At 40.5% G+C, this 16,115-nt stretch overlaps 1 protein-coding gene across 6 annotated transcripts in view; it reads right to left on the bottom strand.

Annotated features, from left to right (window-relative positions):
* Positions 1–16,115, bottom strand: part of TDRD12 (tudor domain containing 12) — a 121,018-nt gene that overhangs the window by 56,711 nt on the left and 48,192 nt on the right. For all 6 annotated transcript variants that reach the window (XM_043526345.1, XM_037877966.2, XM_043526343.1 and 3 more), the window contains 3 exons: positions 13,577–13,768; positions 10,170–10,298; positions 976–1,093 (listed from right to left, as the gene is read on the bottom strand). In XM_043526345.1, coding sequence (XP_043382280.1) covers positions 976–1,093; positions 10,170–10,298; positions 13,577–13,768 — 439 coding nt within the window. The remainder of the gene's footprint in view (positions 1–975; positions 1,094–10,169; positions 10,299–13,576; positions 13,769–16,115) is intronic.

Raw genomic sequence — 16,115 nt, 5'->3', positions numbered from 1 at the left:
TTGCAGGACTCCAGAACCATTAAGCAGAAAGAGAATGTGTTTGGAAATGTTCACTGTGATTAAAAAGGAAGATACTGTTTTCAGAGTAGAAGAAAAGCAAGGATATTCATCCCATTTTACAGGTATAGTTGACAAGACATTTTACCAATTAATCTTTACTTGTCTTAATGAAGCCACACAGTAAATTATCTTCCCGAGTATATGAAAATATAGCTTTGTAATCCTTTATTTTCAAAGGTGTGCTTTCGAGAATGCATAGGATTCTGACTGTCAAATTGCTTGATGTCCAAATGACTGATTTTTCCCTCTGTTAAAATAAAGTGGGAAGAAAACCACTGAAGCCCAGATGCAAGCCAGGAGATCAAAGGACAAGCTTTTGTATGAGCACTGGCAACCAGGCTCAGCATAGACCACTATGAAAATTTTGTAATACATAAATGGCTAAGACGACTGCTCTAAAAACGCAGGGAAAAAGACTTCAACTTTAAGACAATAAGAATAAGTACACTATAAAAAGTTGTCCAGCAGTGGAACAAAAGGGACAAAGGGAAGAAGAGTTCCTCCTGGCCCCAAGTTGTGACTCTACCAAAGAACTTCCCTAGCTTGAGTTAGCTTCACTGAAAATGAGGCAGCTTTTATCTGAGTTACTAATCCACACCAGATTGCCAAAATTCAGAGCCAGCTGCCTCCTGTAGAAAAACTGGCATAACCTAGCAATGAGTATTTAGAGTGGTGCATGATCCACACACAGAAAGTGACATATAGCCAAGAATTGGCAAATGAAACTTTTAGTGGCATTCTTAAGCTGCTTTCTCATTTTAGTAACATAAGTAAATTAAACATTTATCCATGAGTTCTTATATAGAGTCAACAACTGTGAAATACCACTGTCTAGAGACATATTCTTTAAAAACAATGTTACAGCAAAGACCCCAAAAAATTTTAAATAACAAACTCAAAAAGGAATGTACTTACCTAACACAACATGGGTGCCAGAACTAAATTTTTTTTTCCATTGCTCTACGGCATATTTGAAATGAAATTCAATTTGTTTGTGTACTTTCAAGCAGAATATGGAACTACTCTCCACTGCCTAATGATGAAACATAAAAGAGTTATGAGTTTTTCCAGAAATATACTACACAAATGAAAACTGATTACCAATTATTACTCTAGCTGAAACAAAATGTTCTTGTGCTACTGGTATATTACATACCTCCTGGGGTCATATGTAGAAGGGGTACCCACAAAATCTTCTATTTAGAAATAATTCTGCTTTGTAACTTTTTTAACTTCAATCATTCTTTAGTTTAATATTTTTAGGTAAACAGGCTTTTTGTTTATTAAAATAAATGTGGTGTTTTTCTTATTTAAAGTCAATCCTCTGATATAAAAATGCTCAGAATTCTATTTAAGTGTTTTTGTGAAGAAATGAGTTGTCTTACCAACTAAAATGTCTGATGGTTTTTGAGTGCATGGGTAACCCAAAAATAGCTTCTACAGAAGATTTCAACTTTCTATGGACTTAGTCCTCCATTCTGATTAGAGCTAGAAAAAAAATCTCTCAAATAAATTATCAAAAGTATTCAAAAATTGCATCCTGTGCATGTACAGGATTTTCTGCTACTAATATGTTAACAATTTTTCAGATATATTAATGCTCATGAGATGCATAACATATTGAAATAAATGCTACTGTTTTTATCTGTAATTTATTATTACACATTCAGATTTTTTCCTTTCAAACTCTACTGAGTCAAAAGGAACACACTGCTACTTTTTGATACCTCAAGGCACAGATGTGCCAAGTAATTTTCTGTCTAGACACTAATAAAACAAATGACTAATAGTGCCAGCTGCCAGAGGCCAAATGATTCAATCGGGAAAATGGATCTCTTTAAATAGCACGTTTTTAATAACTGAAATAATCAATTTTTAAAAAGGTGTCCTCTTGAATTAGTATTCCACTTCAACCTGTACTACAAAATTCTGTTTCAACATTTTTGGTAACAGTATTCCACTTAAAATATTTTTCAACTGATTTGGCACACATGGCTTAAAACACTTACTAGCAGTCGAACATGAAACTAAGGTGGCAAAAATAAGAGAACAATTAACTGAAAAGTCACCTATTTGAAATGTCCTATCTCAACTACATAAAGCGTTACAAGCTACTTTATACCTCCAAATTTCACGAAGATAGAGATTATGATTAAGTGATTAAGATCCTTGAGTGGATTACAATTGCCACACCGTTATTTTGTCTCAAATGTAGAGGTTATTTTCAAATGTAATAAAACCTGTGAAGCCACGCAATGACAGGTGGACTGCACTGGCCTAGGGGATATGATTTTTGACTGATACCTGAGAATTCTGACTGAGTGACTGTCAAGCTGAAACCTTAAACAAGGGTTTTAATGTTCTTGGGGAATGAGACAAACCAAAGCTACTTGGCTGGAAATATGAAGATAAAAATGTTTTGCTGGAGCTCAGAAAGGAATGCTATATGTGGATAAGTGTTCTTGTGCTTTTGCTATTTTTAGTCATTTTTTGAAACAGAAACTATGTACATACTGTAAATGAAATTACATACAAAAACTCCCTTGGAAAAGTGTGTTGAGGTTTCAAAGTCAAACACTCAGAAGTGAAGATGTCGCAAAATTAAGGTTGCCTGTGTAAGGGAACCAGGTTTGTTGAGGCCACATGGGGAATATCAGGATAACTTTGGACTTTTCCAGTCTGATCTTGTGAAGCACCCACACTAGGAGTGGGGTGGGGGGAAAGGTATAGGAGAGGAGCGTCCCTTTTGATAAGAAAGGCATCACCTAATGAGTGAAGGCCCAAGCCCTGCTAGAGAGCAAAACTGAGTGTTCTGTGCAGTTGCAAAAAGCTCTACTGTTGGTAACTCCCAATGCTTGAATACATTGCGTAGCACACGTGTGTCCAGTTCCCACTAACGGTCCTGAGAAAAATTCCTGCTTAGTGCATTTGCTGTGGTGTTTTGGCATCCAGGTAGGTAAGATGCTATGATATGGCTATTGTGTGTGATGCACCAGTGCCAAAATTGCATGGCTTCTATGTACAGGGAGTGAGAGAGTGCTCCCCCCGCCCCTTATCTGTTTTACATAAAATGTGAATGCCAAGTTGTCTGTGAGGACTTATATGGTCTTGTCTTTGGTGATGGGTAAGAAGTGGGAGTACACATTGTGAACAGCTCATAGTTCTAAAATATTTATGTACAGAAGAGACTTAACGGCCCTGGATAGAATGAGAGTTCAGATGTGCTCCCCAAGCTAGGAGTGGTGTACAAAAGGCACCCCATGCAGACGTTGTCTGGTTGTGTCCACCAGAGTTGGGAGTATTTTATCTTGTTTGGCCTTGTGAAGTGTTCGTTTATATTGTGCCTGTGTGGGATAAAGGTCATCCGGAGCCAGGATTGTAGATACAATATGTGTAGTCTTGCATGCTTGACAATGAAAGTCATGGCAGCTATGTGGCCCAACAGCTGCAGACAAGTCCTGGCAGTTACCTGCAGACTTTTTAGTGTTGTGGAGATCAGATTGGTTAAAGTTAGGAATTGTTGCTGTGGTACAGAGGGCGTCACCTGACGAGAACTGAGGTAGGCTCCAATTAATTCTAGTTCTTGCACTAGCAGTAGTGTTGTTATGGACTGCCAGATTGGTTAAAAAGGAGTTAAACGATCTCTGAATGGTTGGGAGATGATCGGTGGCTCCAACACTAAAAGAAGTGGGGGATCTTGGACTCTCAACCAAAGTCTCGAATTTGCCGTCTAGATGCTGGGTGTTGAGACGTAGCAGACTGCGGTGGGAGTTGTCGCCTCCCCGTAGGTCTCTCTTTTCGGCCCTGTTGTTAATATCGTCTGTGGGGCTGTGTATAAGAAGTGAACTGGAATCTCTAAGGGTTATACTATTTACCCTGTCTTTTCTTGGTCCCAGGCATATAGAAGCCTAGGGATCTCAGTGTTGCCCTTGATTCCTTGAGCATGTGAAGAGACTCGTCTGTTTTGGCTGCAAAGAGTTTTGGTCCTTCGAATGGCAGATCTTCCAGCACTGATTGCACCTCTCTGGGAAATCCAGAAAGATATAACCAAGAAGCCCTTCGCATCACTTCTGCAGTGGATACGGACCTGGCTACAGAATCCAGGACGGGCTGTAATGCACTCCTGGTGATGAGATGTCCTTCTGAAATAATGGACTTGAATTGTTCTTTTCTCTCTTCAGGAATAAATTCAATAAATTCTGAGAGTTTGGAGTAGTTATTGTGGTCATACTTGGCGAGTAATGCTTCGTAATCCTGAGGTGTAGAGAGTGGCAGAAGAGTATGCCTTACGGCCAAAAAAATAGTCTCTTCCAATCCCTGCCATATGGTATATTTTGGGGGTGATGAATGCCCCATTCACTGACCGAATCCACCACCAAGGAATTTGACGTTGGGTGCAAGAGGAACTATTTCCTTCGCAGGCACATAATATTTTTTTAATCAGACCTCTTGCAAGTAGGTGGGATTGTTGCTGGGGTCTGCCAGATTGATTTAACTGGTTCCATAATCACATTGTTCATGGGAACAGCGATTCTGGACAAGGTCAATGTCTGTAAAATGTCTAGGAATTTATGCTATGCTTCCTGGACTTCTTCTAGTGAAACGTTCGGTGAGCTCACAACTCTCTTATAAAGATCCAGAAATTGTTTGAAATCATCTCTCACATTGGGAGATGGTGGCATGATGGAGTTGTCAAGGGAAGATGAGGAGAAGTGGGTTGCTAGTGTCGTCTCCTGGTAAGAGAATTCTTCCTCTTCTTCAGCCCCCCTGTTCTGTAGGTTCGGGTGGATCCAGTACCAAAGGTGAGAGTGAATGAAGTGTGCTCACTCTGGGTGGACTGGCAAGTTTGTGTTGTGGGGGACATGCCACCCATAGGCTCCAATACAGCCACTCTATCGGAAAGGGCACTGGTGGCATCCATGGGTGCCCGTACCAGTGATGATCCTTAGGTTCAGCCGAGTATCTCCTGTGCAGAGGATCTGGTCTGATGAGAGCATGAATGGGGGAAGAATGTTGTGGGGAGTATATTTCCCCTTCATCCTCTTCATCGCTTGAGAATGGGGGAACAGATCGAGGCAGAGTGATGAGGTGGCTTAATACCAAGCATGCTGGAGTAATGTTGGTACTGAGAATAGGAGGCTCCAGCATCGAGATGATAATGAGGTCTTATTGACACAGGAATTGCTGCAGTGTTGCTGGCATTAGTACCACTGAAGTCATAGCGGTTGGTACCAACTGTTGCAGCATCACTGTCGGTGCGGTTTGTGCACCAAGTGAGTGGTGCCAGCACTAGGTGGCACCATCATCTGCGGAAGTGCTGATGGCATGGGGTTTCAGTTTCCCCTTACTGCCTGTATCAGAGCTAGCCCACTCGGGGTCTTTTGCTCTGTTGGTACCCATGGTACCTGAAGGTCCCACAACTCTGGACACAGAAAAGGTTGGTGCGGTCGGTGCCAGTGGGGTTTACCTATTTGAGGAATGCTGTTTCTTGACTGATTCCCAGGATGGCATGGTGACTCACTTTTTTTTTTTGCCACCTTCTTAGCGGGTAGTGTTGAGTCTGATCCATGGAGGTAGGGCCATGGGTGACCTCTGTCCTGAAGGTGTCCTTGCTTTGGGCTTAGAGGCTGAACAGAGTGACTTCTCCCTGAGAAGGAGTCTGAATTGTAGGTCTCTTGCTTTCCTGGTCCAGACTTTTAGGTTGTGACAGCGCAAGCACTTTTGAGGAATGTGTGTCTTGCCGAGGCAGCAAACACAGAGTGCCCGTCTGAGATGGGTATTGAAAGTCTGCAGGTGAGGCAGCATTTAAAGACCAGAGATCCAGGCATTCCCCTCAGAGAAGCGTTTCCCCCCCAGGAGGGAAAACTAAAATTTCTACTCTAACTGACACCAACTGGAAAGCTAACTTTCTAATCTAAGGGGAAAAGATTTCCCCCCGCCCTCAGAAAGAAAATTAACATGGAAGAACACGAACTATAACAACTAAGAAACTACGGCTAACGCGAAAACCTTGCTAACAGTAAAGGACACTGAGGTGCTGCTAGCTGCTCTTACTCAAGCCAAAGGCAGAAGAGAAGGAACTGAGCGGGGGGGGTGGGCGAACAGCACCAGATAACCCCCTGAGGTCACATGAAAGGGGGACCATACATGTGCGACTCAACTGGGCACAGCTACCACAAATCTTCAATTACGAGCACAGGGATGCACGAACACCTGAAGTGGAGCACCCACAGCACCATCACTCAAAGAACTCACTAGTACCAAGTACAGCAGGACACTGACCTCCCATGTCATACAAGCAACACTCCTATTAATACACTACAGAATTATATTAGCCCTTTTCTTAATTGCATCACATCATTGACTCATATTCAATTTGTGATCCACTATAAACCCCAGATTCTTTTCAGCAAAACTACTGCCTAGCCACTTATTCCCCATCTTGTAGTTGTGATTTTGATCTTTCCTTAAGTGTAGTACTTTGCACGTCTCTACTGAATGTCATCTTGTTAATTTCAGACCAATTATCTACTTTATCAAGATGATTTTGAATTCTAACCGTCCTCCGAAGCGCCAACAGTTCCCAGCTTGGTGTCATCCACAAATTTTATGAGCATAGTCTCCATTCCATTATTCAAGTCACTAATGAAGATACTGAATAGTACCAGAGCCAGGACATACTCCCATGGGACCCCACCAGTATGTCCCCCTAGTACCCCAGCACCCTGACCCCCTGCCACACCCCTCATCCCTCCTGCACCCCACACCCCAACTCCCTGCCCTGTGTCCCCTGCCGCACCCTGCACACCTCCTGCACTCCCTGCCCTGAGCCCCCTGAACACCTCCTGCACCTCAACTCCCTGCCACACCCCACACCCCTCCTGCATCCCCTGGGGGCAAGGAGGGGGCTGGAATGGGGGCAGGGAAGGGTGGGAAGAGGCAGGGCAGGGGCGGGGTCTCATAGAAGGGGTGGAGTGGGGCGGGGCCAGCGAGGGGGGGTGTCAGTAATGCATCCCGCAGGCCAATGCACTAGTCCTCATGTGGCCCTCTTGGTCATTTGAGTTTGAGACCCCTGATCTAGACCACATTTCCCTTGCTTGCTCATGAAAATATCATGTGAGACCGTGTCAAAAGCCTTATTAAAATGAAGACATATCCCATCTACTGCTTCCCCCATCCACTAACCCTGTCAGAGGAGGAAATTAGGTTGGTTTGGCATGATTTGCTCTTGACAAATTCATGTTACCTATTCCTTATAACCCTATTATACTCTAGGTGCTAACAAAATGTTTGCTTAAGAATTTGTACCAGTATCTTTCTGGGTACCAAAGTTAGGCTGACTGGTTGATAATTCTCAGGGTCCTCTATGTTCAGCTTTTTAAAGATAGGCACTATGTTTGCCCTCCTCCAGTCCTCTGGGACATCTACCGTCTTCCATAATTTCTCAAAGATATTGCTAATGGTTCTGAGATTGTTTCAGCTAGTTACTTAAGGTCCCTAGGATGCATTTCATCAGGCCCTGCTGACTAGAATACCTTTTACTTATCTAAATATTTCCTTCCCTCTTGTCATTAAGATCAATTGTATTCATGTATCCAGTCCCAATTTACTTTTTTAGTCAAAAATGAAAAGAGGCATTGAACACCTCAGCCTTCTTGATATTGTCCATTATTAGCTCTCCTTCCCCACTAAGTAGAGGACCTACACTTTCCTTTGTCTTTCTCTTATTCCTAATGTATTTATAGAACCTCTTTTTATTGCTTTTTATGTCCCTTGTTACATGGGACTCATGATAAACAAGTTCTCTGATGAATGTATCAAGTTTCACATAGTAATCAGTACCAAGAGAACAGCTGTCAAGTCACAGGGCATCAACAGCCACCTAAAATCTACATCAATAATGAAGCTCTGGACAACGTGGATCACTTCTGCTATCTTGGCTCAACTTTAACTAGCTCATTTAGCCTTGATAGAGAATTTGATGCAAGAATTGGCAAAGCTTTTGTCACCTTTGGCAAACTTACCTCATGTCTGGAACAAGCTGCTAACCGGGAATACAAAGGTGCCCGTTTATCAGGCTTGTATCCTCAGTACCTTCCTTTATGGCAGTAAAAGCTGGGTCACATACTCCTAGCAGGAGTGACGCTTGAACAGTTTCTACCTTCACAGTCTCAGAAAAATCCTCGGAGTCACTTGAAACCAACGGATCACTAACAATGAGATCCTTGAGAGAACTGGCCTACAATCTATGCTGGACGCTCGCAGGCTTTAAGAGACATGGAGCGTATGCCTCAAGATCGTCTGCCAAAGGCTGTGATCTCTGGCCAACTAAAGTACTACCTGCAATGCAGAGGAAGGCCAAAGCTCCAATACAGTGACAAGGTCAAGCAAGGTCTCAAGAGATTCAGCATTCCCACCTGACAACTGGGAAAACCCTGCCCACAACTGCTTGGTCTGGAGAAGCTGGGTCAAGGCTGGAGCAGTCATCATGGAGAGCCATCAGAGAGCCCAGGCTGAGTCACAGGCAAGCCAAGAAGCAGAGTGTACTCCGACCTCCATCTTGCGAGTGGACCTGTCGCCACTCTGGGGAGGTCTGCCATATGCACATGGGGCTCTTCTCCCACACTACTGTCAAACGCCACTGACTGACTTTGTCGTGTTTCCTTTCATCTGTCAAGATGTTGGATAGCTATACACATAGAACTCACTTTGTGCCTTAGACTTTCTGAATTTGTCCCTACATGCTTGTGATATTCCTTTGTACTCCTCCTTTACATACTTTTGTATATTTTTAATTCCATGATCACATACTACATGGCCCTGCCTCATTAGGTGCACTAGAAGACAGTACTATCACTAACAGGGTAGCTTATTCAATGTGTCTTCTTATACACATTCACTGTTTGGCCCCAGACTGCATTTACCACTGCCACACAAACCCTGCTTTGAATACAGTATTTATTTCCTTATAGGCTTTTCTATTATGCTTCCCACAATAGCCTCTGAGTGCAGCACAAACATCAATCAATTTACCTTTACAACTCCCCTGTGAGGTAAAATAGTATTATACTCATTTTACAGAATGGGGACTTCCAAATTAAGGTCAAAATTGTCCACTAATTCTAGGGGCCCAAACTGACATGTTCACAGCCTAATATTTCTCAGTATTTAGGGATCCTGGGTTCTAGTTAAGGTTTTGGAAGGGGTGTGGCTATCAATTCTTATGCTTTGTCTACCCCAGCATGTTGCCTATCCCCAAGCTACCACTGCCCCTATACCTTCAAATCTGTCCTTGTCCCACTCAGCTCCTACAGTACGTATCCCGTAGCCTACCTCTGCCACCTCCACCCCTTTTCACTTGAGCAAGTTAGCTTGTGTCCTCCTCCTTCATGATGCTTGGGCGACAGCAAAAGGTGCACTGAGAGCTCTGAATTCTGGTAACTGATGCCACACTCAGTCCAGGAAAAATTGCAGGAAAGATCTGCTTGAAAGTCCAGTTGGCACACTGAAATAATGTGGAGATGCAACACACACTCAGTGCAGACACAATCTTTGGAGAAATTTTCTGCCAGCCAGCCTCTAGCAAACTCCTACTGAGTATGTATAAATTGCAATTTTCAGAGATTTAACATAGCCAAATTTTTGTGTGGAGTCTCAGTGAAATGGTTGTAAGAACTGAACATGGGCAAAACAGAACCAAACGCTTTCTCAGAATTCATTCTTGGAAACAACTTTTGCTAAAACTTACATTAAAAAAAAAAGTGTCAACCTCAGTGAGATCCACCATAGAAAATTTCATCCTGAATGGCTTATAGCTTTGCCAAACCTTTGCAACTAAAAACATGATATTATGTGACAGTGTTAGGAAATCTCCACTATACTTTATAAATGGCTAAAAAAGGCTTTGGAAAGTTTGAGCAAAGGAACCGAGGAGAGAGAGTATCATTTCTCTCCCGAAGTGAAAAAACCCATTCCAGAAGTCCAAACGCTTCCTCTCTGCTCAGAAGCCAAGACAATATTATTATAGCTTATTGTACCTTGCTACTTAAAACACATTCCATATCAGTACATACATTATAGGTTAACAGTTAAATATTTGTAGTACTCACTTTATAGACCATTTCTGTTTCATCCACAGAATTAGTGAAAATCAGGGTCTTTTGAGTTTTACTGGGAGTAAAATCCAGTATCTGGAGTAATACAGAGGTTCTCTCACAGTTCAAGCAAAGTTGCACCACCTAATAAAAGTGACAAAATAAAGTCAAGTACAACAAAGCAGCTCGTAACATACAAAAATTTTGTTATATATCTGTTCTCTCTCAGAGCATTTTGTGCATTTATATATTGCACTAATGCTACCTGAATCAAAAAGCATAAATCAATACTAGTTATGAAGCTGCACCTATCTAATCCTAGAGTTGTTGTAAATAAGATGGTTTAGCTAGTAGCAATATTGCCATGATAAATACATATGTGGTGGACACACAGCCACAACCCACCCACATAATCGAAGGCAATATGCATGTGATAAATTGATTTATCATGCACCTTTGACCACCGTACCTGCCCTTCTATTAATTAACCTCCAAAATTAATGCCAATGAAACCTCTGTATCGTACCTATTTATGTAACTATACAGATAATGCATTCTTTTACACACAATTAAGGCATATCTATACTATGTACAATAGTTGCTTGATATCCTCAAAATGTTCCGATCTACAAACTGTAAGTAAGAACACCTCAGCTCATTCCAATTGTCGCAACTGTGCACAGGCTATACAAACATCACTTCTATTCATATACAGAAGGTACACTTAGAATGCATTATGGTTTTGGAGATATTACTGATTCAAGTGACATTTCCTATATTTAAAATCAAAAATTAATATTACCTCTAAACCTAGAAAGCACTTGAAGTACGCCAGCTCCTTCCCTGAAATGAAACCAAAGCTGGGACAGAACTGCACCTTGCATAACCCCACATAACAATATGCAGTGACAGTCAGCAGAGGCTCTGGAGCTACTAGCAGACATTCAGTATAAAAGAGGGAGCTACTAGCAGACATTCTCTTCTTCATTCTCTTCTCCTCAACTTTAAAATTCACATTCGCCTTGATCCAAAAAATCCCAAGTTTGCTGACTTTCAATGCCTGCAATGCCCATCTTTTCATCCAGGTTTTTGGGGAACAGGTTATGGATAACTGCTGGTATTTGTAAATATTAGGGCTGTCAAGCAATTAAAAAAATTAATCACGATTAGTCGCACTGTTAAATAACAACAGAATACCATTTATTTTAAATATTTTTGAATGTACACTACATTTTCAAATATATTAATTTCAATTACAACACAGAATACAAAGTGTACAAATGCTCACTTTATATTTATTTTATTACAAGTATTTGCACTGTAAAAAAACAAAAGAAAAAGTACTTTTCAATTCACCTAATACAAGTACTGTAGTACAATCTCTAGCATGGAAGTTGGACTTATAAATGTAGAATTATGTACAAAATAACCTGCATTCAAAAATAAAACAAGGTAAAATTTTAGAGTCTTCAAGTCCACTCAGTCCTACTTCTTGTTCAGCTAATTGCACAGACAAACAAATCTGATTACAATGCAAGAGCTAATGTTCTCTGCTTCTTGTTTACAATATCACCTAAGAGGGAGAACAGGTGTTCTCATGACATTGTTATAGCCAGCATCGCAAGATATTTACGTGCCAGATGTGCTAAAGACTCATGTGTCCTTTCATGCTTCAAACACCCTTCCAGAGGACACGTGTCCATGCTGATGATGGGTTCTGCTCGATAACAATCCAAAGCAGTACAGACTGACATGTTCATTTTCATTATCTGAGTCAGATGCCACCAGTAGGCGGCTGATTTTCTTTTTTGATGGTTCGAGTTCTGTAGTTTCCGCATCAGGGAGTGTTGCTCTTTTAAGACTTCTGAAAGCATGCTCCACACCTCATCCCTCTCAGATTTTGGAAGGCACTGCAGATTCTTAAACCTTGGGTCAAGTGCTGTAACTATTTTTAGAAATCTCACATTGGTATCTTCTTTGCGTTTGTCAAATCTGCATTGAAAGTGTTCTTAAAATCAAAAACGTGTGCTGAGTCATAATCCACGACTGCTACAACATGAAATATATGGCAAAATGCAGGTAAAACAGAGCAGGGTACATACAATTCTCCCCCAAGGAGTAAAGACACAAATTTAATTAACGCTTTTTTTTTTTTTTTTTTTTTTTTTTTTTTAAACAAGCATCATCAGCATGGAAGCATGTCCTCTGGAATGGTGGCGAAAGCATGAACGGGCATACGAATATTTAGCATATCTGGCACATAAATACCTTGCAATGCCAGCTACAAAAGTGCAACGTAAATAACTGATCTCACTTTCTGGTGACACTATAAACAAGAAGAGGGCAGCATTATCTCCTGTAAATGTAAACAAACTTGTTTGTCTTAGTGATTGGCTGAACACGAAGTAGGACTGAGTGGACTTGTAGGCTCTGAAGTTTACATTGTTTTGTTTTTGAGTGCAGTTATGTAACAAAAAAAAATCTACATTTGCACGTTGCACTTTCAAGACAAAGATTGCACTACAGTACTTGTATGAGGTGAACTGAAAAATACTATTTCTTTTATTGTTTTTACAGTGCAAATATTTGTAATAAAATATACACTGATTTCAATTACAACAGAATATATATGAAAATGTAGAAAAAACATCCAAAATATTTAATAAATTTCAATTGGCATTCTCTTGTTTAACTGTGCAGTTAAAACTGAGATTAATCATGATTACTTTTTTTAATTATGATTATTTTTTTGAGTTAATCGCATGAATTAACTACAATTAAATTGACAACCCTAGTAAATATCTTGAGATACTGTTTGATTTAATGTCACTGTTGGTTATTTGCGTTGGGGAAAGCTGATATTATGATATTGTATTTTTAAAATTATGTTAAGGGTGTCTAGCGCTCTGGATAGACATTTCCTCCCCCATGTGTCATATCTAAATAAATAAAACAGAACAAACAAAAGTTAGAAAATAGGAAGTGAATACTACATACAACTGAAAGTGCAGGGGGAATTTCGGCTAGAAGAATAAAGTTACCCTAACTGAAACTTTTAAGTCATAAATAATAATGAAAGACCTTATCTGTAGCACGTAGCCCCAATAAAGCACAGCTGTAGAAATTTTAAACAATCCATCTACAGACTTTGTACTATTAAAATCTCAAATTCAACACTGAACATACACATTTTTGCATATAGTCTTCTGTTACCATTTCTAAAATAAAAACTTCCCTTGTTATCTTTTCTACATCCTACTATGGTAAAACTATAGAATGTTTTCCTATTTTTGAGCAAACGAAAATAGATACATGTGCATACATAACCTGTCAATGTAATGCAAACTGTCACTAAATATAAGGTAAAGAATCCCACTATACAACTTTAACCTGGAAGAACAGCATAATCTGTGGGTTTTTACCTGTTGCACATTTCCATATATGGAAGCTTCTTCCATAGCTGTTATCACAATGTAAGGATCACTCATGAACTCTCTTGTTAAATGTTCTATATGTTTATTCCAATGATTTCCAACAGCAACAATTTGATGTGGTGCTGATTCCCGCTCTTCAACAGTAATTGTTTTCTTGTAATACTCTAATATAGTAAATATCTATAAAACAGGAGTATGAATTTCTTTTTGGCAAGTTTTCTTTTGTTCTATTCTATGATCAGAAAAAGTCAGGGGAGGCAGCATTGATCAAGCAAGAAAGCAAAAGAATTGTTATTCATATATAAGCACCAGCCAATCCACTTCTTCCCTGTTAGATACTTCCAAAGCAAGAAGGGCTATTTTTTATAGTACAAATACTGGGTAAAGCAGCATCTTGAAACAGAGGGGAAAGTGAATATTTAGTATGTCAGAAGAGAGTACAAAGACAAAATATTACCAGTGAATAATTCTGCCTAGTAGTAAGTCCCTCTTCTCTCAGCCTATAAACAGGAATAGGGCTTGTCTACACAATGCCTTAGTCCACACCAGAGGGAAGTAAATTCTAGTGCGCAACTAGCATGTCATGCATTAACTGTCCCATGTGGACCCTACTGACATACACTAAAAGTTTCCAAGTGTGTGTTGAGACTACATTAGCACTCATTAGCACTCATTTAGTGTACACCAGCAGGGTCCACATGGGACAGATAGTGCGCAACACGCTAGTGAGCACTAAAATTTGCTCTCCTCTGGTGCAGACTAATGCACTGTGTACACAAGCCCATAATCAATACAGATAACAGATGTAGCAAACAGTAAGCTAAGTGGAAGGCTTACTTTAGTGAGCCACTTGGAGAATCTTGTTAGAAAAAGGCATCCTTTGATATTACAGGACGAACTATTACTACCACACAAAAGTCTGTGTGGCGAGATGAATCAACTCTTTTCAAGTTTCTAGTACACATGTACTAGTCCATGAAGTCCATAAAACTAAGACACCTTTATAATTCAGAGACGTGAAATTATTCCAAATTCATTTGATGAAACTGATTAGTCTTCAAATTGGTGTCCCTTTAAAATTTAAGCAATACTTCTCCCAAGGACTCAAAAGAATGGTTTATCCAAACCTAAGACAAATCCTACTGAAGAAGCAACTGTCAATAAAAGGTCTGCTTCAAAAAGGATAGCTTCAAAAATGGGAAAGAACCAGTGTGGCTCTGCTACAGTCTATCCTTGAGACACCTTCTAAAACCCTGTTAATAAAAAAGCTATTGCTTATTGAAGAAAAAGCTTCACGTTACTCTCCAGGACCACCAAACAGTGTTTAGCAACGGTGATATGTATCTACACCACGGTAGGAATCTGGGTCTGTGGTGGTCTCCAGAAGTTAAAGAGCTGTCCAGGGCAGCACCTCATAGGGTCCTCCTTCGACGAAAAACAAAAAAAGACCGTAAGAGGGTCCGTTCAGAGAAAGCTACTGAGAAGACGATGACCTTGACAGAAGGAGCTACTGGGGTCTGGGGAACGTGGAGGCCAAGACAGAGTGGCAAGTAACACTCCAGAAGGGTCTGAAAAACCCAAAGACATGGCTCAGCAAACACAGAAGTTCTAGTAGGGAGATAGTTAATAGTGGACAAGAACAAGTAATTAGCAAGGTGGAGGGAGCCACCCGGAGGCTAGACAAGAGAATGCATATGCAATATCACAGTGGTGAAGTAAAGTGAGCTTGGGGCATGCTGCTACCACAGGAAAACCCACACAGGAGACAAAATAGGCCAGTGCTGAAACAACCTGAATTTGAGACAGGGAAAAACATGTCCATATAATTCAGTGCTTTTTTAGGGAGCGGGGACAACTTGGGACCCTTCACTTTCACTTGACTAACTTTGACATTTAAACTGGTGCAGACACATTCCAATACCTTTCACAATATGAAACACTTATAATACTACGGTGTAAAAAATAGATGAAATACCCCAAGTGTTACCACTCCCAATTTCCATCAGGACCATGATTCCTTGAGTGGAAAAAGATGCTTCTGAGCAGCCAAGGTTGTCAACATTTTATCAGAAAAGTCTGTCCTCCATTCTGGCAGTACAGAACAATAATGTACCCCTAGTGACACCTCAGAATCAAGAAAATACAAGGGTATCATAACTTTTTCCCACCACATATTGTGGAAATATCTTTTTTGAGATAAGGTATCAAATACGGCACACAATATTCTGAGGCCATACCTGGCATTATCACTTTTCTTGTGATATTCTCCGTCCACTTCCCTATGGATCCTAACACTTTCTTTGCTTTTTTCATCTACATTCAATTCACTGAGCTGTTCACAATGATGCCCAGGTCAGCCCACTGCCAGCAGTGGCAGTTTGAATAGAAAATGAGGGAAAGGTTCATGTCCAACAGACAGTACTTCAGAAGGCCAGAAATTTAAGGGCTAGAAAGTACTAACATGTCACACATTAAGATCCCAACCAAAAGTGGGAATTATGAGATGATATTTTTAAAGGATATAAAC

The sequence above is a fragment of the Chelonia mydas genome, chromosome 12 (genome assembly GCF_015237465.2).
Source record: "Chelonia mydas isolate rCheMyd1 chromosome 12, rCheMyd1.pri.v2, whole genome shotgun sequence".
Lineage (NCBI taxonomy): Eukaryota > Metazoa > Chordata > Testudines > Cheloniidae > Chelonia > Chelonia mydas.
Note: the sequence above shows the minus strand (reverse complement) of the source record. Positions and strands in the feature narration are given on the sequence as shown.